Raw genomic sequence first — 25,314 nt, 5'->3', positions numbered from 1 at the left:
CTGTTTGTTTTACAGAAAGCAGCAGGTGTACTGTATTAGGCTGCTGTCAATTTAAGACCTAATGCACGGATCCTATTGACTCGCATCCGATTTCTTTCCCAACTGTTTAAGTTCACTTAAGACAATAACTGACTGTGTTTACATGTGTGTGTGTCAGACAGTGCGAGCACCACAATGAGTTGTTTTCCGCAGCTTATTGCGCTTAAATTCTTTTTAACATCAAGCAGGTCACAGTCACGTGACCAGTCTAGTCTCTGTGTCAAACTAATTTAACTCTCTTTAGAATATTAGTACTAGACTGTTAGGTTGGGCTTAGGTGTTATGATTCGGGTAAGTAGAATAAGTTGACGTACGGTAGTTGCAAAGTTACTTATAGTCAGCAGAATGTCTGTTGGGGAGCATCAAAATAAAGAGTTAGCAGATTCTTTCTAATACTTTTAATGAGAGTTAGATGACATGTAGTTGCAAAGTTACTTAGAATGTCTAAAGTGGACAATCGAAATAAAGTGTTTCCTTTCTATGCTTCATCAGAAGTTGGAACAGAACCAAACCAGCATAAACCAACCTGGACCAGCATAGAAATTCATTCTGGTCTAAAATAGTCTCTTTTACCAGTCCATGCTTTCCCTATGGAAAACCCGGTTCAGGGTCTGAAGGGATGTGTCAGGATGTGAAAACAATAGTGCTAAAATATACTGTCAAAGGCAAAACAGAGGAAGAGGAAGAGAGTTTACTGCACCTTTTGGAATCTCAGAGGATGTTCCCTGGAGTAAATCATGAAAAGTAGCCCAGCAAGTCGCTCTTTGAGCCACTACTCCCTCATTAAAAAAAGAAGAAAAGATTTTCAGTGTCCGTCCTGGTTGTGTACAAAAGCTATTGAAGTTGACACTCTTTTAACCTAAAAATTCATGTCCCCTTTACTGTAGTGAAAATATGGAACTATGGAAAATAGTGATTTTTAAGGAAAATATACTTTCCCTGTTCCAAATTTTATGGTTGTTTTTCCCCAACCTGTCAAAATGATGTTCTCAAATTTGGTGGGTTTGAGACTCGCCACGCCTGTTACAACGCAGCATGCCTGGATAGTGTTACACCACTGCTTTCGCTCTCTGTCTCACAAACAGACAGACTCTTACAAGCACCCTCCTGTCTGTCTTCTTGGGTCACACCCATTTTTCCGCTGTGCTTTTGTGTAGCGTCAGGCCTGTCTGGGTACCTGGTGTACCGTATAGAGTTGTCAAAGGAGAATTGTTACCTGTCCCTGGGTGGGGCTCTTTCAGTTGCATGCAAAGATTCGGTACTTCACGCTAAACAGCAGATACACAAAGAAGTCGTTCAGTTCTTTACAGACCGCCAAACCCATTCCAAATAGTGGACTAATGTTAAATGTGTTCTGCTTTGCCTCATCAAACATCCTTACAATTATCTCATGCATCTTTGTGATATGATACACAGATACAAGTGCATACTAATTACTTTATGTGAGAATTATCTTGACTTTCACTTTTAAGTGTGAGATTATTAAACTTCAGCTTCTTTCAAATATCTCAGCATTTCCTTGTTCATTTTAGCCAATTAGCAGTGTTTTAACATCTTTTTAGACCAGGTTCTCTAAGGTGAAGATTGACTTTTGTTCTGGAAACATTGATTCAATGAGCTTTACTGACCTGATCTGTCGATTGTTGGGCTGACAGGTCATGATTTCAGAGGCATATCATGCTGAGATTCTTGGTTTGTTGCTTACTGGTACATTTCTTTAGAAGTGCCAGTTCTAAAGACAAGGAGCCCTTCAAATGCATGCATCTTACAAATATAGTGGACACTACAAGTCATGTATTGTATGATAATGTATCATATTTCTCTAAAAAATAAGTTTTTGATCACTCTGGGAGGAGTCACAGCATTAAACAAGAACAATGAAGTCAAATCACAACCAAATAGAATCAGATCAGTATCTGAAATCAGAAATCACATGAAATAGTGTGATCTTTTACTAGTATGAATATTTTAGCTTTACTGTTATCTATAAGCTAGTGTGCTCCATGACAATGAAAAAAATTGCATTTATAAGATAAGCATTCAAAACTTAGTCTTTCACTTCCACCAATATCAATCAATGATTTTGATGACATCACTCTGCACTTCAGCTTCTCATCAGATTTTCTGTCCAATCAAATGCTCTCTTGAATCCAAAGCATCCCGCCCTATAAATAGATGATGAAGCTGCGGCTGAAATTGGTCACATTGTTCACACGTTTACTATTTTCTATATGGTGAATGACACATAGTGCACTATATAGGGGATAGGGAATGATTCAGACAGTGTAAAAATGATTAAGAAATTAAGAAAGAGATTAAGAAACCACTGTCCTAGACATAAGCATTAATAAAGTGGTTTGTTAATAATTACAAGATTGCAGAACTATGAAGACATTGGTGTCTGCTTGGTGAACGAGGGGGGAAAAATCACATTTTGATTTAAAAACCATATAGAGACATGAGTCTTGTAGTATTTAAGAGATAAAGACAGTTATCAATATCACTGATTTCAGTCATAATAGTATAAATACTCTCTTTCACCAGGCCGTGATTAAGGCCGTCAGACTTCTGATAAAGTGGGATTAGCTTGTCTTGTAGTGATGCTAATCTCTGTGCTAAAGGGGGCATTAGTCACCATGGAGGCACGTGCCTCAGGTGTGTGTGCCAATCAGGTGAGCAGTAACAGATGGCCAGGGTGAATCTCTTGCAGAGATAAGGAGATCCTGTCTGAAGCCCATTGATGTAAAGAGATGATCAGTGAAAGTCGAAACTCCTCCAGTGACAATTACAGAGCCGCCCGATCCCTAATTAATCACTGTGACCAGGATTAATTTAAAAGCGTAATTGACTTCTTATTTTTAGCTATGTAGTTGGACAAAGATGTTTAGATCTTTATCACACTTTTAAACATTTTTAAGACATAATCCATTTGTTTTGTATTCTCCTTCCCTTCCTTAACTGATGTGCAGACATGCTCCTGGACCTGAGTGATCTTTTACAGGTTTGCTCCCTTTCATTTCAATTTCTTTCATATATTTTCCACAATACTCTGAATAACATAATGGAATATAAGCGGCTAAGTTGCATGTTCAACCATTAAATAATATTTTATACCCTCCATATGACCATATTAAAGAAATGCTGAATGATATTATATTGCATATGTCATGACAGGCAAGCAGACACCATGTCAGAAATGATGATGTCCAGCTTCCGTCCACCTCATATACTTGCATAGTTTCTGTTCATTTAAAAGGCCAGCTTTTTTTTCTCACTTTTTCAACAAGTTTGACATTCAATAGATATTAAAGCAGATGCCAAAATGTTGTATTTCTGAAACCTGATTGAATATTTCAGGAAATAAGCTTTTATACTCACACCTGTGATTGCACATAAGAAGAATTGTTTTTGGTACCCACATACCCAACTATTACTTGGCACAATAATTGCATCTTTTATCTTATTGATGTTGACCACTTGATGAAGACAATCAAGGCCATGGTCCAGTGATTTTACAACAAGAGCATAATACTGCTTTTTTAATGGCTTATTGCTTTATTAAACAACAACATGTTGTTTTTGAAACAATAGACAGTACTGTCTTTATGACAATATATACCGTTTTGGTTTTATTAGCAGTTATTTTAGGGCCAGACATTTTGGTGCTTAAGCACTGGTGTGATGTTATTTTTACACCCTCAGCTGTCCACTGAACTGTATCTGCTATTGAACAGACACTAGATGGTTGGGGCGGAGGCTCAAATATGTCATGAATCTTTAGCAAGTGCAGCCACACCCAAATCTAACAAGACCCCCAATATATCCTGCCTGGATGCCAGGCAAACTAGGGACCTGGTGCTGAGGTCATAACCCCCTCATCCTTACAATGGGGTCTCTGAAGTGCTGTTAAAAATGCATATATTAACATGATACAGTGTTTATATATATATATACTCTAGCGCAGAGGTCTTCAACCCTGTTCCTGTCCTGGAGAGTTTAACGTTAGCTCCAACCCTAATCCAACACACCTGAACCAGCTAATCAAGCTCACAAGGATCACTTGTAACAGAGATGTGCTGCGCCCCAATTCGCCTACTTATAATATGCCCTAAAAGTATGTACAGTTTTTGTGAAGAAAAAGTACATACTTTTGAATACAGCTTTGGGACATACTACTTCGGCATAATTGCGTCTTTAACGGACCGCTATGTCGCTTAGTTGCGTGCATCACCGTTTAAACTGCCCTGCCAATCATCTTGTCACAGTTTATATCCTCCACATTCAATTTCATTTAATTTCCTACCGTTTCGGAGAGAAATGTAGCAGCACGTTGATCTGCACTGCAGGTCGTGGGTCTTTCATGCGGAGACTCTCCTCATGTGTTTGCATAATGATGCATTTAAAGGTTATTGAATTATTGACTTCATTGAATTTTGTTCATAGTTGTGCGACAGTCAATCACTGTTTGCGGATACCATAGAAATGAATGAGAAGTGCCGTGAACTGAAGCATACCTGTCTCACAATTCAATCCAAAACTTAGCCAATGGGTTGTCGATTCATTTAAAGATAAGCTATTTCCTCACAAAAGTGGTTTATTCAGCGAAGTGAAGCCTCTCCTCCATTGACATCCATTCAAAAAAAGGTCTTGTCTCCTTCTCTGTATACTGCAGCGTAAGCAGACATTACGCTTTTTTTGGCTAAGGCTGCAGGCTTGTTTTCACATGGCTTTGCTTGAAAATCGTATTGGTGTGAAATTCAGTTGTGCTGAAGCAGGTTGGGATGAACTTTGCAGGACAGTGGTTCACCAGGGGCAGGGTTGAAGACCTCTGCTATACCGATCAAAAGTTTGAGCTCAGTAAGATTTTTTTTTAAAGAAGTACTTTTATTCAGCAAGGATGCTGAAATTAATCTAAAGTGACAGTAAATTGATTTTTATATTACTAATGATTCCTATTTCAAATAAATGCTGTTCTTTCAAACTTTATATTCATCGAAGAATCCTGAAAAGTCTTTTTCATAATTTCCACTAAAATATCTATAAAGTGCTGGGTTGTAATCTGGTTTTATGATCATATAGTGCAGGGATAGGCAACTCCGGTCCTGGAGGGCCACTGTCCTGCAGAGTTTAGCTTCAGCCCTGATAAACACTCACCTGTCTGTATCTATCTAGTAATCCTGAAAACACTGATTGCCTTGTTCAGGTGTGTTTAATTAGGGCTGAGGCCCTCAAGGACCGGAGTTGCCTATCCCTGATATAGTGGATTTGAAAAAATAATGTTCTTCTCTGATAAATTTTAAAGTGGAAATGTTGCTATTTATAAAGACTAATGAGAAGTAATTATGTAACATTTAATTCCCTGTGTCAAGAATCAGTGATTGGTAACATGTAAAGTTGAACTCATTGAATACTTCACAGTTTTCAGTTATATTTCTTATTGTTGTAGGTTAATGTTTACATTCTGGGAAAGACCTTCCTCCTGTTGGCTAGAGAACTCTGTATCAACGCTCCAGCCGTCGGTAAGTCTCCCTGTAATGACCTCTCTGTGACGCATCTAATGTAATTCAGCTGACCGGAACAGTGCTTTTGAATGAACCTCATTAATAAAGCAGGCAGCATCTCTCAAAACAATTCATTTGCTAAATTGGTTATCAATAATACACCATGGCTGAATCAATACAAGTACTCTCAATCTGTTCATCTGATCTGGTCTATGGATTCCTAGTTGCATCAAAAGGGAGAAGATTTGCTGTTGCTGTACTTTCATCCAGGCATGTTGAGCTCCATTTTCTGCAATATTCTGTAATTCAGACCCAGGTTGAAAATGTTTTACCCGTCTGGAAATTATATTCATAGTGAGTTGCAGTCTAGCCAGATGTAACTAGGGGGCACTGCGTCATCAAAAAATCCATTATGGTCCATCAAACTCATTGCAAACCTTTTTCCACCTTCTGTGCACACTATGAGAACAAAACATGTCTGCAGTTTTTAAAACAGACTCATCAGATTATAGGAAGCAGAGACAAAATGATTCAAGTATACACCAGTGAGCATCCCAGTGTTAAAGTACTGGGCATAATCCCAGAATGCAGTCTGATTAACAGCTCTCCATGTGTCATAATTCCATATTCATCTGTTTTTGTAGGGTTTTTTTTTTTTTTTTTTGGTAAAAAATCTGCTGTATTACCAAGCTGCATCTGCTCCATTTTTACTAAAGCCTTAATTAGAATGCAAACGGTGGAGCAGCAGATTCTATGGGCTCAATTCAAACAAACTCCCTATTCAGTTCCTCGTGCAGTCCCCTGGGGATAATAGGTTCTTTATGTGGCATTTCAAGATGAATATTTCATCCACACTTAACAATCACTGTCTCATTAACACAAGCCCAATGCATTTGTGGAGTGTGGCTTCATTTTTCAGATTTCAGTTATTATATAATGCACACCATTAGATAGAAAATACTTTTTATTTTAAAGTGTATATACTTACACTTTAAGGACAGTTAAAATATAGATTGAGTTCAACCTCCCTCGCTTCTGAAGCCAGGACTGTGCAGAATAGAATCTGTAGATCATTCATTGATGCATTTCATGAGTGCATGTATAAGAAGTAAAAACAACTTTGAACTTGAGTCACAAAAACATTTATAATCTGCAGTTCAGGAAGCTGATCACTAATACAAGACATTTTATTTGTCAATCAGCATCAAGCTGAAAACAAATAATTTATGTACAAAACATGACACACTAGTGGCTTCTGTCCACTATCAGAGCAGTACAACAATATTATATATATATATGATCTGCTTGCTGCAGCTTCAATAATTAAATCAAATATATATATTTTTTGCAATAAATAAAGCTGAAGAACATTCCTTCCATCTGAGCCCGTTGTGGTACTGAAGAGCCGTTACCATTGAGTTCACCACTGCTACATAATGAAGGCAAGAGCCTCACGAGACCCTGTATTCAATCCATCCTAATTCCAGTGAGCGGAATGCACTGCAATGGGACGTCCTGACAACATTTCAGGCATAGAAAACCAGTTCTGGGATCTGACCCCCCTGCACGCCAGTTCCGTTGGTACTGTCCGAGGAACACTGGAACTGGAAGGTCACCTTTCCAAATTGCACTTCCGTCATACCCTCCTGTCCAAAGTAGCTAAGTTCATTCCCATCTAATACGGCACTGACTGTGTAGAAGGTGTCCTGCTCCACTTGGACCGGGTGTTCAAACCATACAGAGAAGGTGCCGCTGGACCCGTCTGAAACAAATTTCGTTAGGTTCTGGGCCAGGGTCACTCCTTGGCGCTTGAGTTCGATCTTGACGCTGTACTCTGCCTTTCCACCACTGGAACCATACAAGCCAAGACCTGCGATGAAGATCCTCTTGTCCACCGCGAACTGGATGCTATCGCAGCGTCCGCGGTAGCGCCACTGGTTACTACGGTAAGCCGAGGATTGGAAACGATGGCAGCGCTGTGGTGTCAGACCTTTTCTTTTTTGCAGTGGGAATTCCAGCTTGGGCTGATTAGCTGCTGTGTACCACAGAAAGACATCATGAGTCTCTTCCAGCGTTAAAATGTCTGACTGCGCAGCTCCGTTGGCAAACTCCTCCAGGGTCATGGTTGGGATGCGAACCAAGTAGAGAGCCTTACCCAGCACTGCCCTTTTATTACGAGCGGTCGGTCCAAGTCCCTGCCTTTTGCATTCAGCCACAGACCATTCGAGAGCCGCCTGGAAGACCACCGCCTCCCGGGTGTTGAGGGTCTCTCGCTTTAGTATGATCTCCAGCGTTTGAAGATCAATCTCACAGAAACCCTCAGAGCGAAGCGCCAGCTCAGCCTGAGCATCAATGACCTCCCAACACCGCTGGGTCAGCTCAGGCTCCTCAAACAGTCGACTCTGGGACAACAACACACAGGCATTTTTGGCCTCTAGGCTCGTCTCCAGAAAGGTGACACAGGCCTTAGCCAGTGCAGGCACTATATACTTTTTGGCAGCGTACAGAGTGGCCAGCACTGTGTCCGCTTCAAGTTCAATCTCATCGCTGTACATGTACCTGAAAGTGAAAAAAAAAAAAAGGGCTAAGAAATCGTATCTTTCCAATAGCTTTGCAAGCATTAGGCTTTGTAGTGATTGAGTTTAGAGTTATATGCATGAGTCAATGACAAATAATAGATGATTTAGAAAAAAAAAGTAGTAAAAATCTAGGTTACAATGCATCTTGAAAGTGTACTCTTTGTATTCATATTGTTTTGAAAAACACATTTAAGAAAATTCCCAATGTGATGACTCAAAGTAACCAAGTAAAAAGCAATAACATTTACCTTCAACACATATATTTGTTGTTATTGTCAAAATGTTTTTAAATATATTTTTCAATGTACATAAAAACATAATGAATTCATAAATATGATATTTGGGTATGAGTTGCACCAAATGACATTTCATATCCTGAACTAACTTTTTCAGAAAAAGTCAAATTGTCTGATATTTTAAGAGATTATTGACATCAACACAGTCATGAGGGACTATTTTATGTTTTTCTTCTCCATGTTGGTTGCACCAAATTACTTTGGTGGAAAAAAAGGTTTTCAAATTTTACTAAAGAGTGAACCAGTTGTGTTAAGATTTCTTCTAAGAATTTTTTTTTAATTCAGAAAAAAAGGGTGTTAAGTCACTGTATATATGAATTTGTGAATAAATGAATCGATCAAGAAAAAGAAAAGCTTCACAAAATTCACCCAATATGCATTAGAATTAAGTGCAAGACGTACTTCAAAAGGATTAAAAAAGCAGCAGGCTCCACGTCAGGAATATGAATCTCAGATTCTCCTTCCGCTAGATCTCCGTAAAACATGGCACCAAAAACAGAACTCCCCACTGCCAGCACATACTGAGAAAACAAATGCCACACAAAAGCGGTTAAGCATACGGTTGATGAAAGAGCCACTCGAGATGCATTTTGACACGGGAGGATGCGCTCACCTTGTGTGCTGGAACTTTTTGGGATGCGCCAGGAGGACCAACAACAAAATGAACATCTGCCATGAGTTCGTTATTGAACATCAAAGCATTCCTGAAGGGAACAAAATGCAATGGAATATCATGTTTTTGGACCGATAACAGCCTAAATGATTTGAAAAGCAAGCCGAACGCGCCCTTACCTCTCTCGCAATGTCGGATGGGTGGACTGCCAGCTGGCAGTCTCGACGTTATTATTGTTGATGTTCTGCTGAGTGGCAGTCGTAGTCGGCGTGGTCACCGTTTGAGTGACTTGGACGATGGTCTTTTTGCCGGCAGCTGTTACTGCTGTGGTGCTGTTACTGTTGGGAAGGTTGGTGTTTATGCTGGCAGGATAGAGTTCTGCAGCCATCTTCTTCCTCAAGGACAAAGTCACGATTTCATAGCATACTGGCAGCTTGCTGAGCTGTTTCCCACTCTTTCTGGTCCTTTTTAAGGTTTCTGGAAGCAAAAGAAAAAACGTCAAAAACTTCATGATCCTGCCATATAGGCAATCTGGCGTTGTTGGCATCAGCAAGTCTATCCACCAGTCTGCAGAGTATCTATAAGACAGGTGTATCAGGGGGAAACAGCTCCCTTTGATTTAATTAGAAACTAAAAGCCTCGGTCACTCAATTCACGCGCTTCCATAGTATATTTCCCTCTCTGGCATATTTACAAGCCCGTCCAGCGGAAATATTCCAGCTCGAAGACTTTTCCCTCTTTCTCATCGCATCCTCACGATTTCTTGATCTCGCGCCAATACAGTGAAAGTAAGACGTTGCAAGTAAATCAAAGTTGTTCGGTTAAATAAGTCAGAGGTCTGAGTCGACCACTGAAAGTGCTACGGGATCCTTGTCTGCCTACATATCTGTGTGTATCCCCTCTCTCAGCGTCTTTACTCTGTATTGTAAAGCCCGTTTTGTGTAGCGGGAGAGGACGCCCAGCTTTCTGTTGACAAATCAAACTACGAGTGAATCGGACGTCAGTATCCCAGAGGCGCCTCCCACACACACAGCCAAACCGCGAGCCCTCTCTATCTATCTCTCTGCTCACAAGAGCACGAATTAACCCCTTGCGCATTGTTTACTACGGTTGGGAACCGAGAACCGTTCCGTTAAAAAAAAATAAATGAACCGACAGATTTCGTGGAACACATTACTAAAATACTCTGACAGGGTTTCCTAGTCCTGCACTATTTGTCAGCGCAACAGCAAGCAGTTTTGGCGAATCGATTCCCGAGCGAACGATTCTTATGAGTCACCTGTTTTTAGTGAATCAAAAACATACAACGCGACCAAAGAATGATTCTTGTGAGTCGGCTCTAGTGCATCAAAAGCATTTATGAATCAGTCGTAGAGTTACTGAATTAGCTTGACTCGCAAGTTATCATGTAATAAGCACGAACTGATAATGTGTTGTAAGGCATGCGAGACTTATGTATTTACTGACTAGTTGCATGACAACTTGTAGGTACGACAAATTATGCTGGACACATTCTGAACTAAATATGTTACAACATTTTATTTTATTATTTGAAATGCATTTATGTCGGATTTAATTTGTGCTGCATCTAAAAATCCTTTGAAATATCACCGAAATGTCTGTGCATGCACACCTTTTGGAATTAATGCATTGTATTTATTTGTTCTGTTGAATCTGACTCATAATGTCATATAACAATAAATGCAACTGAGTCATAAAAAGTAGGCTACTACTAAAATAATACTAACTTAACGGGCCGTTAAGCAACCAGAATCGTTAACGGGAATCGTTTAATTCACGGTTCCCATCTCTACTGTTGATATATGTTCACGTCACCACTTCCACCAACACGGGCATACAAAATTCAAGATGTATCATATCTTACACTAGTTTGATCCATGTCATCATTACCAGGGGCCAAACAGATTTAATCTGCGTTATATGAAATCCCGCGCGAAGCTTTTAAGGCATTTTTTATTTCATTAAGTAACTTTTTCCACCAACACGCAAAACAGAACTCGACATTGTAACGCTTTCCCACAATCATCGCCGAGCTTCAGTCGCAGTGTTTCAACTTCATAGGATCCGTACAATTTGCTGATGCAGCCTTAAATGTCTCATAAGGGGATAAACATCTGCAACGAAGCGCTCAACCTACTAAGCAAATCTTTGATGTCCTCGGTAGAAATATAGCTCGTGCTCACCATTAACATGCACGATCAATGATTCGAGCGCGAGCGTTCTTTACGAACCGGGTTTAAAGAGATCAAGTAGCATCAGAACAGAGCTACCGTCCGCATAGACTTGTCCACCAAAACGGACTCTTGTAGTCGAAGTAATATGAATCAGTATTCGCGATTCAATAAAGCAATAACCGCAGAGGAACTTAAATAGTAGATCATTAGTCGTTATTTACCTTATTGTGCCGACCGAAGCATAGCTGCCAGGAAAATACATTCAGGTTTGATGTTTGAAGGCTCGCTGGCAGCCAGGAGCCATGTTAAATCAACAGTGTGCAATGAGAGAGAGGGGGTTGGGCTTGCACAGCTTTCCCGGATCTCCAACAGAGGGCTCCGGCGCTGGAAACTGGATCCTTCGCCTACGATAAGCGGCTTATTTATCTCACACAATTTAGACAATGATATTTTTTGCCAGCCAGAGTCTGTGAAACATGCACACAGTGAGTGAAATGTTCTGAATGTAAAGCACTTATACAGTGAGTCACTTTAGGTAAGAGAATCTGGTTAACGTCTTAAAGGTGCACTGATGTTTTGTTAATTAAAAAGTTTTATAGCTACATGAATTTAGTAACACCTTTTGAGAAATTAAAATGATGTAAACGCGCATGAGATGCAGACTCCAGTCATATCAGGCTTTTAGAAAAAGCTGTGTTTATTCTTACATGAAGCAGTCGCCCACTCATGGATGGTGCCATGTTGGCATTTTATGACCAGCCAATAATGCAGTTCAGTTCTGACTACTGCTACTACTAACACTTTATAAAGTGCTTTTAAGTGTTCAAGGTGCTTTCACAATATAACGCATCACTATTTCCGGGTCCAAACGCTCTTTCCAATGCCAAAAGCATGTACAACAAATGTTGCTAATGTACACTCACAGTGTACTGTAATAAAACCGAAAAATCATCCTCACCTCTATTTCCATATTAAAATCTCACATGGTGAGACAATGTTTTATGAAACATTAAAATATTGATGTCCTGGACATCGTGAGCCCTGAGACTGTTGTGTACACCATGACTTTTTAATAATTGGTGATATGAATAAATAGTGCTCATAAACAGCTGTTAAGATTCTCAATTTGAGATTCTCAATTGAAACGATTAGAACTGTTTTCCTTACATCACAACGTAACAAGCGGATACAAACAAACAGCTTTGGTGTGAATTGGCAGCAGTTCGTAAACAAAATCCATGCATCCCGACCAATAGGGGTTAGTATGAAGTTCAAAAGCACTGCTAATATTGGAATGAATAAAAACAACTAAATTCTAACACAAAAACATACAAGGGGTGCATTCTACTTTGCTTTCAGACCAACACTTGCAAACTTTCCTTACAACTTCTCTTCAGGCTATCTTTACCGCCATTTTGAAGTACGTTCCACTTCGTCAAGTGGACGGGAAGTTTATATAAACAGACCCTTGATCCCTCAATTTGACTGAGGGAGTGACTTTACTCATACAGTATGTACACGTCAGGCAGCTTCGTATACCACAATGCAACACAATTCCATTTAAACTCATTACTTCAACTAATAGTGGGAACTCATGCAGTGTTAGCAGTGACTACGTTTACAAGCTGTCAATATTCGGGTTATGGTCGGGTTAAGGTCACTATTTGGGATTCGGAATAACCCGTTTACATGTGTGAGCAGAGAGAGTTACTCCTGTATACATGGAATTTGTAATCATTTGGCAATATCCCGATGTAAACGGCGACGCACGGTTAGCGTCTGGACGTACGGACAACCTTAAGACCATAGACTGTAAAAAATATGGACAAAGCGTCTGTGACGTCACCCATAGACTTTCTGAAGAACGGTTTTGAAGCCGTTTATGGGGGGTATGGGCGGCGCCATCTTGGAAAATCTTGGGAAATCCTAACCCCGCCCACCTTCTGACGCAGTGCGCGTCACTCAGCTCACTCTGCTACTCCGGTTATTTTAGGCAACGAAATATGTTATAAAACACCATACTAACTCTTTTCGTTTTCATTTAAAGAAATCTTAAACATTATAGCCACACAAATGTGGTTCAGGCAACGCGTATTGATTATATTCACTGCACATAACGTTTGCCTATTTATAAAAAAACAAATAGGTGTGAGTGGTGGATAGCCTCTTTTCGTTTAAATATAATATAAAAATATTAAACATTTTAATATGGTCCAGGCAATATGTGCATTTGTACTAAACAACAGATTTTGCAGTAAACAACATTACAGATCATCTTCGTTGTATTAAAATTTAAAATGACAAAACTCAACCCAGTCTCTTTTTGTTAAATTTCACTTTTATCAATATTAGCCATTATAAAAGTATAAGTAAAAGGTACAAGAAGCTGTACAAATAAAGCAAACAATTCAGTCAAACAGACAAAGTCAGCGCTCTAGTCTAACCATACAACGGTAAAGTTAAATAGCTTATAAAGTTATGAAACTTCCCCACAGCCTAAACGATTGCCCAGGGAACAAATTATAGATTCACAAGACCAAAAATCGCCCGTTAGATATAGACAAGACGAATTATATCTTATGTTTAAGAGACGCCAGAGTCCGCGGCAAACGCCAGAACGACTAGCCGAGGAAAGGCTGTTCCAGGCGGGGGACATAAGCACCGAGCGCCCGGTCATCGCTGGATCTCACAACTGGATAAAATTTTCATAAATCTTTAAATAAACCACAGATTTGAGCTTTAAACAACTACATTCTCGCCTTAAAAACTCTTAAAACTACATTTCATGATACAGAAACAGTAGTATTATATTTCAACTGTGTTAAAAAATGGCGCTTCTTATGTTGTCATTCTCCTTGGCACAGCCTAAGCTGTCAATCAAGCTGTCAATCAAAGTTAACCACGCCCTTATTTGTCATACATTTTATATCTAAATACGATCTAAACTAACGAGTCAGAAAAAAATTCACCCCCCTCACAGTTGTCAGGCACTCGGAAGCTATCGAAAAATACAATAAAAGTCCATGGGACCAACCTGTGAAAACATGAATTTATGCTGTGAAAACGGACATTTTAACATGGGGTCTATGGACATTTGCTCCCTTTTGGGACCTCCCTCTAGCGGATTTTCGATGTATTGCAGTTTTTCGCACTTCCGGGTAGGCTTCATTTTTCAGATTAGAATGTTGCCGCTTGCTTAAGACGCAATATGCGTCATTTCCGATTCTTCTTCCTGTATCCAAAGACAACAACAACAGCAACAGCACGCGGATAATGAATAGTTCGGGGCAGATAGCGATCGCCTTTGTTTGCGCTTTCCTCCTCGCTCCAAAAGTGTGGTGTGGTGCTGTGCTGTGTCTCGCCTATACTATACTTACCTATACTTCTTGTTTACTTCCGGTATACTGCACGCGGGTTTTTGTATGCACCGTCTCTACTCAAAAGACCAAGATTCCTTGCGAATAGAACATGCGCAGAACACAAATCAATGTTCCTTTTGATGGGGATATGCCGATATGCGTTTACATGACCAAATATTCGGGTTAGAAAAGGGGTACCCCAGGGATCATATCCAGGTTTTTAAAAACCGGGATATGAGCATATTCAGGTTTTTGCCGGTGTTTACATGGCCGTGCGTGACCGGGTTATTGCTAATATTCCGGTTTTGAACGGTTTATTGGCTGCATGTAAACGTAGTCAATGACATACATCTGAGTCCACAAGACGGAGTGAAGTTAGCGAGGGAAGGGCATAAAATTATGCACTTTTAACTATAAACGGAAACTAAAATATAGTATTAAATACTTGTACAACCCCTGAATTCTTAAAGCTGTTACAATAGGTGTTACAACAATTAATTTTTGTTTTGTTTTGTTCTCTCAGTTATGAATTTCTATAGTTCTATGTGGATTTTTTCGCACATTGCCACTTTGTCAGGTTGTAGAATGAACTGTATATTGAAAATACAGTTCTGCCATGTACTACTGTAATTGCCAAAGGCCTTGATTAGCACTTTTTAATTTAGCACTCTCACTGCATCAGAATCAAGCTTTCCCCTAAGCAAATGATGATTTTAACAATTACAGACACATCAGACAAGGTCAGTTGAGATGTCTGATGGTCCCTGGGTGCATCTTTTATGGAATGTCTTTATTCAGCCTAAGAATAGATTTTAGCACCAAAATGAAGAGCATCATCCATAATTTTGCTTCTATAGGGGGGTCTGTAATAGGAAATGCAGCATCTGACTTTATTATAAAGGACATTTCAAATCCTATCCTGTACTGCTGTCCACAACCCTCACCAAGAATTATTTCAAAGGCCTCTTTTACTGCAATGCCAAGTTTCACATCCCCTCCAACAAGTCTTACAGATCTATTTGATTATTTCTCTCTATTCATTTATCATTTTTCCCTTAATCAAACTCTCACAGCCACAGTCTCACAAATCAGATAATTTTACAGCCATGACTGAAATACAAGTCTGAAAATCAATTTATTTTTCAGTGCGGTATGGATCATTCCAAAGAATGTTACATGAGAAAATACAATTTTTCTTAAATGACTTATACTATTTGCTGTTTCACAAATGGCACTGAATATTTGCTATGTCAACTGCTCTCCTCTACTGCATTAATATGATAATTTAATATAAAATTACCTAGATGTATAAAAAGGCCAGTGACGGACAGTCTAGGGAGATTTCAATGAACATACTATGTTTCGTAAGTGCAGGTGCAGTCCCTATAGTGTAGCCTTAGATAAGATTGTAGATGGCCGCCTTTCTTAGCTGAGCTCATTTCCTTCTTAATAGGACAGCAGTGATGTTTGGGCTTTATTGGGCCAGCAGAATTAGTTTACCCAAGGACTTAGAAGTAGGTGGAAGTGAGGGATATTTGCTCCCACAGAGTGACTCTTAGCCAAACCACTTTTAAAGGTTCCCATAGGGGGACTGTGTTCTAGATTCAACATGGAGTCAAGGAGAACCACAAAAATTATGATTTTTTTTTTTATCCTTTGAAAAGGCATCAGCTAAATGAGGTTCACAGAGATGTGGAGCCTTGATTTGTAATAAACGTAATTGTAGGTTATATTCTCAGGTTTGTGTCCAGACGCTGATTACAGATCTGTTGATTTCTATCTATAGATCCGTGTCTGTACATTCCACGATTCGCCCATATGTTGGAGTTCGGTGAAAAGACTCATGAGGTTTCGATGACTGCTCTGAGACTGTTGCAGAGGATGAAAAGAGACTGGATGCACACTGGGCGGCGACCATCGGGCTTGTGTGGCGCAGGTAGATTGTCTAATGTTCAAATGATAAATCCTTTGTTGTATTTGGAGGTCTCTTAAAGGGATAGTCCACTCAAAAATGAGAAATCTGTCATCATTTACTCACTCTCATGCTGCAAACCAGTAGGATTTTCTTTTTCATCTGTGGAACTCAAAAGAAGATATTTAAAGAACTGTTTTTGTCCATACAATAAAAGTCAATGAGGTCCAAATAAAATCATTGTTTAACTCATGTATTCAAAGTCCAAATTAAATTGAGAACACTTAAAAGGGCTTTTCACACTTGAAATGGTTAACCCTGGGTCATTCTAATTCCCGGGTAAACGGAATCCTCTGTTATCTCTATTCATGTTTCACACTGCAGACTGTAATATCAAGTTTTTTCTTGATTTTTCTTCTCGAAACTGCAGTAGTCAACATTTGAAGTGGATCAAAACGTTCATCAAAGTTGTCCTAAGACAAGAATGGGTATTGTTCAAAATTCATTGTATAACTTTGATGAAAGGTTTTGATCCACTTCAATTGTTGACTGCTGTATAAAGGTAAGAATGAAACAGTCTTTTCTTCACTCCAATTGTCACGTTTTCCATCGCCGTTTGACATTTGTCCTATCATATGCAGAAACGACTGTTTATATACATCACGTGGTGTTTCCGTGACTTCCCAAAGCATGTGAATATAAGGCACGCAATTGGTTGTCGGTTGCTAAGCATCTAGTTGTAACATTCTAACACAGCATCGTTTCACACTGTACAAGTTTGTCACCGCAATGCGGAGTTAACACAGCGCAACATAAGCGCAGAACCCTCCGGAGCAGGGTTTCATAACCCCGTTCATAAAAGTGCATCCATCCATGATAAAAGTGCTCCACACGGCTCCAGGGGTTAATAAAGGCCTTCTGAAGCGAAGCGTTTGTGTAAGAAAAATATCCATATTTACAACTTTATCGACTAAAATAACTAGCTTTCGGCAGACGGCCGTACGCATCGAGCCGTGTGGATTAATTCATGGATTACTTCATGCCGATTATGGATGGATGCACTTTTATGGCCTTCAAAACAGAAACGGCCATTCACTGCCATTATAAAGCTTGGAGGAGCCAGGACATTTTTTAATATAACTCAGATTGTATTCATCTGAAAGAAGAATGTCATATACACCTACAGTAGGATGGCTTGAGGGTGAGTAAATCATGGGGTAATTTTCATTTTTGGGTGAACTATCCCTTTAAAAGCGGTGTTTAGAACGACAAAAACCCAGGGTTAAGCGCAGTGTGAAAAGCCCTTTAAACTACTGAAGTTAAGTGAATTACTTTTATGCTTCCTTTATGTCTATTTTGGAGTTTACAACTTTTGGATCCCATTGGTTATTATTGTATAGAAAAAAACAGCTGAAGCATTCTTCAAAATATCTTCTTTCTTCTAAATCATATAAGTTTTGAACAACATGAGGGTAATATAAATGATGACAATTTTATTTTAATTTTTTCTGCAAATTATCCCTTTAAACCTCAGTCCTTTGTTTGTTTTGGATTAACTTCCAAGCTGTTAAAAGATTCACTAGATGCCTCCTCTGTCAGCTCGAAACTTGTTTTTTCTATCTTCATTTCTGCTCATCTGTCAGATCATAAAGCAAATCCCTGAATGTGCTAAAAGTTTGACATAGGAACTGGAGCAGCGAGTTTCATAACAAGGATAAAAACAAGATCAGCAAGTGCTTTACCACCGCACAGATCTTGGTGCCCTCGATCTGAAGCAGAACTGTTGGTCTCTGTACCTTGCCGTCAGCTAGTTGCCCTGACTGCACAGGAATAGAAGGCAGACTTCCTGCCTGCATCTCTAGTTCAGCCTTCTCTCACTGTCTCACTTTTCCCATCTAACATCCGCTGCTGCAATATCTGAATAATTAATAATTCATCATTAATCATTCACAGTGTTCAGGGGAATATGGTAAGTGTAAATGTCAGTTTTCTGTATTGAGGTTGATTGTTTTAGAGCGAGGGGAGTAAACACACAACTACACTTCACCTTCTGGCTCAGAGTGTGAACACTGTAAAAACAAGGATCAAGAGAAAATCAAAAAAGATAAATAATGGGTGTCACCTACTGTGCATGTGTGTGTTTGTGCGAACGTTTTCACACAGAAATAATAATTCATCAATAAGTTTGCAGTATTTAGGATATATTTAGAGTTTACATATATTAAAAAAAAATGGATACTTTTATTTAGTAAGGATGCATTACATTGATAAACTGACAGTAAATTATTTTTCTTTTCTACAAAAAAATGAAACAGTCTTGAATGAACAGAGATATAATATTTCACAATATTGCTGTTTTTAACATAAAATGTTTATATTTATGTAAAATATATTTGTTATTACAAACTGAATAACTGAGTCTACAATAAAGGTATGCCAGAACAATAAAGATAAATATTAAATATAAATATATAGAATATAATATTGTATTCAAAACTATTTATAATATTTTACTAATGTTTAATTTAATTTAATTTAATATTAATTATTTTGTGTGCTTTTTAGGACAACATAAATTCATACACAAGTGTTAGTAAACAAACATATATGTACAATCATAGAAATATTGTCTCTATAAATTGCATGCATCTTTTAGAAGTAAGCTTTTATGTTGACAGTGGATGGAAGAGGGATTGAAGAGGCTTGTTTTATTGTTGTTCTCTTAAACACATCTCCCCAGCTCTATTTACATAATGTCTACTAAACAGGTTACTGTATCGCACAACACACCTCAGCATCTGCAGAGATTCTTTTTACATATGCTCCATTACTATAGAAAATGCACTCTCAACTCTTTTGTCTGGCACATACATTGTTTATTTGCATGGTGTTGAAATGTCATACAAATTGGGAACAATCCTCCCTTGTTCCCCCAGCTCTGCTCGTGGCAGCTCGTATGCATGAATTCCGTCGTACAGTGAAGGAGGTGATATCTGTCGTCAAGGTGTGCGAGGCCACGCTGAGAAAAAGGTGAATGTCATGGCTGATCTGAGCAGATTCTTAGGGAAATTGTATGTTGTTGTCTCACAAAAGCAAGTATTGACCCGACTGTTTGATACAGATTTTAACTAATAATTATATTTTAATACCCCACATATTTTTTTGTCACAAAAAAAGTAATTAGAAAAATCAAATATACAGTAGTTAACGACTTATTGGTATCGCCTAGAATTTTAATACTGGTGCATCCCAAGTTAAAACTCATTCGATAGGTTGTGTACCCCTGATGCCTGTACTGTAACATTTCCCCAAACGTTTCTTCTGCACTGATGCCCAGGCTGACAGAGTTTGAGGAGACTCCCACCAGTGCCCTGACCATTGATGAGTTCATGCGAGTGGACCTTGAGCAAGAATGTGATCCTCCATCTTTTGTTGCTGGAAAGAAAAAACTCAAGATGCAGCAGGTACTCATATGGGACATACACCTGTTTAAAGGTTGAAAAGTAAATTAATACTTTTATTTAGAAAAAAATGCAGTTGATCAGTGATCAATAATATGATAACTACAAAATTGCACTAACATTCAAAAGTTTGGGTTAAGTTAGAATTTTTTTAATTAATACTTTTATTCAGCAAAGACACATTAAATTGAAGTGACAGTAAAGACTTTTTAATGTTACAAAGATTTCCATTTCAAATAAATGCTGTTCTTTCTAATAGAATCCTAAAAGTAAAAAATGTATCATGGTTTCCTTACAAATATCAGCACAACTGTTTTCAACATTGATAATAAGAAGAAATGTTTCTTGAGCACCAAATCAGCCTATTAGAATGATTTCTAAAGAATCTTGTGACACTGAAGACTGGAGTAATGGTGCTGAAAATTTAACTTTGCCATCACAACAATAAATTACATTTATTCACCGAAAACAGCTATTTTAATTCATAATAATGTTTAATAATATGACTATTTTACAGTATTTTTTGACATAATAAATGCAGCATTGGTGAGCATAAGAGAGACTTTTATAAATCTTTAAAAAAATATATATAAACAAAAATCTTACTGACCTCAAACTTTTAAATAATAGTCTGTGTATATGTGTGTGTGTGTGTGTGACCTGATATGATGCTATGAATATAATATTCAGCCATATGAGACTCTTGATAAATGGTTCTCTTAATTGAAATGTCCTTGTTTCAGCTGGAGCACGAGTTGTCCAAGAAACTTGAGGAATATCAAGGTTAGTCTGTCCTCCTGGAATAAGATATTGATTCTCTCTATTGTCTCAACAAGGCATCTGAATGCTATCTGTGGTGCGTTATCTCGGCTATACTAAGCATTTCAAGATTTTTTCAATGATTATGAATAGAAAATGCCTCTGTGGTTTGGAGCGCCCACCTTACCGACAGCAGCTGTTTTAATGAACGGTCTAAATATGTTTGGACTATACATAATATGTGCCATTATGTATTCTGAACATTGAACATACTCTACCAAGGAATCTATGTTGCATACTTATTATCTGTGAGACAGAAAAATGTAACTGTCAATCAGAGACGTCAGGCTCATGTATGCATGTGTGTACGCTGTCTGCAGGCGAGATCAACTCATACCGCGATGAGATTGAGACACAGCTGGCAGGGAGCAGCAGAACCAAACTGAGAGGGATTTATGCCTCCTACACAAGAGAAGGTAGATCAAATCAAGTGCTCTGCGTGTTTATTTAGTACACCTCGGCTCATTTAAGTACAATTCGCTGATGATTTGTTCTTAATAGAGATTATTGTGTGGTTTTATGCTGATGCACGTGCAGATACACCAGTGTTCATTTTATATTATTCTCTAACACCCTTTCAGATGATGACTGTGTGTCTTTGGCCTCTGGGGTGACTGGGGACGAAGATCCAGAGGATGAGGAAATGGAGGCAGCAGCCCAACATCTCAACCAGGATTTCATCAGTCAGGTGCTAGAGCGGGGGGACCAGGAAGGGATGGAGGATCAGGAGGCGAGTAAGGATACGGTACCGATCTCTAGTCAGTCCACACGTATGCCCCTGACAGCCCTCTTCGGCCCTTTGCCCAGTGCAGCCAGCCTTGGTCTAACAGACTCCATTCGGGAATGCATCGCAGAGGAGACTAGAAACGGTGAGTGTCCCACTTCCTCAGCACAAGTTATTTGGCAAAACAGGGTGCTCATTACAGCATACTGTGTTTGTCCCTGGTGTTTTATATGATAAAATGTGGCCTTGTACTGCAGACACTCAATCCTTCAAAAAAGAAAAGAAAGTTCCTGTTTTTCTGGAGATATTGCCTTTATTTGTGATAGAGTGTGTTCAATGTTCAGATAAAAGTAACAGTTGAAGCCTTGTAGCCTTATATACAGTATAAGTACTACAAGGAATCCCCAGGTACCATAAAACTTATGTCTAGGCCTGGAAAAGTTGCTGAAATTATTAATTTCTTAAAAGGTAATGAAAAAATCGGGGAAATAGTCCAAATGAATACCTGCCACAAACAACTAAAATTAAACTGGGCAATAAGGTAGTCCAATAGCCAGACAAGATTCAGTCCCTCCCTTCCAGCAACCTATCACTCTCATGAAACGATTGCATAGATTCCATCTATGATCCAGTTAATACCCAATGGAATTTTGTTTTGTTTTTTGTTACTTTTTTGTCTCATTTGAGAAGCTGTATCACTCGTACACTGTTAAAAATCTCAGTGTGAAATTACAGTATATTTCAGGTTAATAATTGCATTACTTTACGAGTAATTCCACAGTAGGACTTCTATTGTATCTAACTGCACTCTTGGAAATTTCTTGTGAAATATACAATATCATACTGTATTTTGGCAGTGCATATGTACTATGAAGGTACCCAACATGCGGTGTGGCGTGAATAGATTATGCTTTTTTTATTCTTGTTGATTTTATCTGTGTTGCTGAACCTATTTTTGCTTCACTTTTAGCGGTTTGTGTTTTTTTGTTAATTTTGTAATGTTCATAATGTATCTTTTTTTATTATTATTATTTGTTGAGTGTCACCATTGTTGTGTTTTGTATGTCGAGTATTGATGAAAAAAAATCTTGTTGCAAGATGATGTCACATCTTTCAAAGTTAAATCTCAGCAGCTGCTGATATCCATCTACAAACAATTATGAATTTGAAATAAGATATTGGTAAATCTTTATGCTGAAATAATTCTAATAATAGTATAGTTTGACTAACTTAAAATAGGCCAATTAGCTTATTTTATATTCTAGCTTGTCATTGTTTTAACAAATGTTTTCATTTGTCATACTTCTGACAGAATTTTGAATATGAATATAAAATGTCCAAGATCCCAAGCAAAAGGAACACTACAGTACTAAAACAATATAATTTCTTACAGTGGCATGGTAAAGACAACTTTATCATGTGAATTCACAGTAAAACAAGAGCAGTAAATTACTGTGATGTCAGCATCATTTTGCTGTTGATTAACAGTAATTTGTAAGAACATGACCCAGCATGCATTAATTTTACTGTAAATTTCTGACTAGAGTAGTTTATTGTAAAATAATCGTGTAAATTCCTGGCAATTTTTTTACAGTGTATAAACATCACAAAAGGGAAGAAAAGAAATTCTAGTCTTAGAAGTCTAGTCTAGTTGAATTGTTTGAGATACAATTGTATAATAATATATTATTATTAACAATATTTTGTCCCATTTTATGTGGGCCCAAACTCTCATGGTCCATTTATTTATTTATTAAAACTATATATTTTTCTGAGTATATCAAACAGAATGTTGTTCTTCAAAGCCACTGGTTTTCTTTGTTATATGATGGATGACCGTAGGAAGTGTGGTGAATGTTTAATCTTTAGGAAAGCTTTAACCCTTTGCTATTGTGAAAGTCAGCTCTGCGATGGAGGGTCTGCCAGACATAATCACTTTGAGCTTTTTGAAATCCTTTTAAGACATTTAATAAGAGCTGCTCCAATCTGTCCGCTTCATGCTGTACTGCAGAGGAAAAGCCACAGATGTACTTTCTCGTTATAGTGTTTTTATGCTGATCTTATTTCAGTTTATAGAGAGCATATGATTTCAGAGATGGGAAACGTATGGGGCTTTACTCCGAGGTTATTAGATGCTGTCTTGTTTTGTTTACACAGATAACTGTATTTGTTGTTCAACTGTCATTCAGCAGTTAAAAATGAGAGGATACAGTAATATTATATTACTCATGCACTCGTGCATCATATTACTAATAACCTGCACATATGCGGATAAGCAGTATTGATCCATTTGATAACATTGAGTTAGAGCCATTGTGAAATCATCTGGTCAGGACTCATTGATTGACGTGTATGTCTGCAACAGATTACTTTATTTACCAAGAGCTTTAGATTACTGAAAGGCGACTCTGAAAATACAATGTCACAGGATTCAACAGAATATCACAAGACCATCACAAGACCATCCCAGCAACACATCTCTGACCTCAGCACCTGCTCGCTTGCTGAACTCGGGCCATTCCCTTTTAACCTTTGACCCTGACCCCTGCCGACTCCTCGACCTAGGTGTTCCCTGTAGCTCTAAGTGACTAGCAGCGGTGGTTTATCTGAACACAGCATATGTCTCCTCAGGCCAGTGTAGGAGATCGGAGCAGAGCCGCTTTATTTTAAAGCAGTCCAGACTGTGATCTGCTGTCTGGGCAGCTTTCCGTGGACTATTTCTGCTATGGCTGCTTGCTGATACATTTTCCTCGTCATCATTGTCCTTTTGCGGGAGAAGGTGATGATTCTGCAAGAGTGAAAGCCTCTTAGAGTCGCTCATAAAGATGGCTTTATGGGGTTCCACTCAGCATGGATGAATCACCGCTCACAACAATACACACAGCAGACTATGAAGGCCAAAGATGCAATGTTGGTCACTCCGAATGTTGGCTTGTGTATATTTGTTTGTGCTGAAAGCTGAAGAAAACGGTACAATGAGCAAGAAATTGAGAGAGTTTTTTTAAAGCATTGCATTTATTTGGCTTTTTCCATTACAATGAAAAACCAGAATGTTGAACTAAAACCGACCCTTAACAAAGCACAATAAATAAATGACTACGAACAGAATTTAGGCTTCATCAGAACAGAAACATAAAATAAAATATGCATATAAAAATGTATATTTTACCTAGCTATGTACATTAGAATTGGTCCTTAAAATTATTTTTATTTTATTTTAGTTGCATATTTTATTTCATATTCCAGTGTAGCAGGGACCAAAATTCAGACAAAAAAAAAGTGCAAAAAGATGCATTTTTTTAAACTGCTGCAGTGTGCAGGTCTGCATAAATTCTATTCTTTAAATAGGGAATGCATGAGGCAGACGGAGAGAGGTAGAAAGCGAATGACCAAGAATGTGTGTATGTGTGTGTGTGTGTGTGTGTCTGTGTATGTGTGAGGTCTGGCAGATGCCTCTCTCACTCTGACAGGCTGTCGGTACTGGAGTGTCTGACTCTTTCAGACTGACTGTCTCTTCAGTTCTCTAGGGATTCACTCGCTCTCTCTTTCACTATCTCATTTTCACTGCAGTGAAGAAAGTGACTGGCCAATTCCACAGCCTCCTTTTCATCAATAGCATCTGTTTCACGCATGTTCACTTCCCACCGGCTCACCAGTTTTAGCCCAGAAATCTCCCTCAAAAAGCATCCAAGGAGTCCTGCTTATTTAATCAATATATATTTTCCAGAGCAGAAAGTGCAGTGAAATATAAATTTTATCTGATGATGATAAAGGGGTTTGGGAGTCCATTATCAATTTTTGTTTTTCACTATTGAA

General features: G+C 38.5%; 2 protein-coding genes across 4 annotated transcripts in view; one reads left to right on the top strand and one right to left on the bottom strand.

Annotated features, from left to right (window-relative positions):
• Window positions 1-25,314, top strand: part of brf1b (BRF1 general transcription factor IIIB subunit b) — a 63,553-nt gene that overhangs the window by 9,862 nt on the left and 28,377 nt on the right. For both annotated transcript variants that reach the window (XM_084091488.1, XM_084091489.1), the window contains exons 5-12: window positions 3,009-3,040; window positions 5,486-5,558; window positions 16,369-16,518; window positions 19,431-19,524; window positions 19,832-19,958; window positions 20,699-20,738; window positions 21,095-21,190; window positions 21,356-21,643. In XM_084091488.1, the coding sequence (XP_083947614.1) occupies window positions 3,009-3,040; window positions 5,486-5,558; window positions 16,369-16,518; window positions 19,431-19,524; window positions 19,832-19,958; window positions 20,699-20,738; window positions 21,095-21,190; window positions 21,356-21,643 (900 nt within the window). The remainder of the gene's footprint in view (window positions 1-3,008; window positions 3,041-5,485; window positions 5,559-16,368; window positions 16,519-19,430; window positions 19,525-19,831; window positions 19,959-20,698; window positions 20,739-21,094; window positions 21,191-21,355; window positions 21,644-25,314) is intronic.
• btbd6b (BTB (POZ) domain containing 6b) lies at window positions 6,667-11,584 on the bottom strand. Of its 2 annotated transcripts, XM_084091491.1 has the most exons (5): window positions 11,445-11,584; window positions 9,208-9,505; window positions 9,029-9,119; window positions 8,818-8,936; window positions 6,667-8,099 (listed from the first exon to the last, which is right to left on the bottom strand). In XM_084091491.1, the coding sequence occupies exons 2-5, from the start codon at window positions 9,414-9,416 to the stop codon at window positions 7,067-7,069; spliced, it is 1,452 nt and encodes a 483-aa protein (XP_083947617.1). In that variant the 5' UTR covers window positions 9,417-9,505; window positions 11,445-11,584; the 3' UTR covers window positions 6,667-7,066. The 2 variants fall into 2 exon arrangements, with proteins under 2 accessions (XP_083947617.1, XP_083947616.1); XM_084091490.1 differs by lacking the exon at window positions 11,445-11,584 and having other exon boundaries at window positions 9,208-10,156.

The sequence above is a fragment of the Abramis brama genome, assembly GCF_963993115.1.
Source record: "Abramis brama genome assembly, chromosome: 18".
Classification (NCBI taxonomy): domain Eukaryota; kingdom Metazoa; phylum Chordata; class Actinopteri; order Cypriniformes; family Leuciscidae; genus Abramis; species Abramis brama.
The sequence above is the reverse complement of the archived record's forward strand: the minus strand, read 5'-3'. Positions and strand labels throughout refer to the sequence as shown.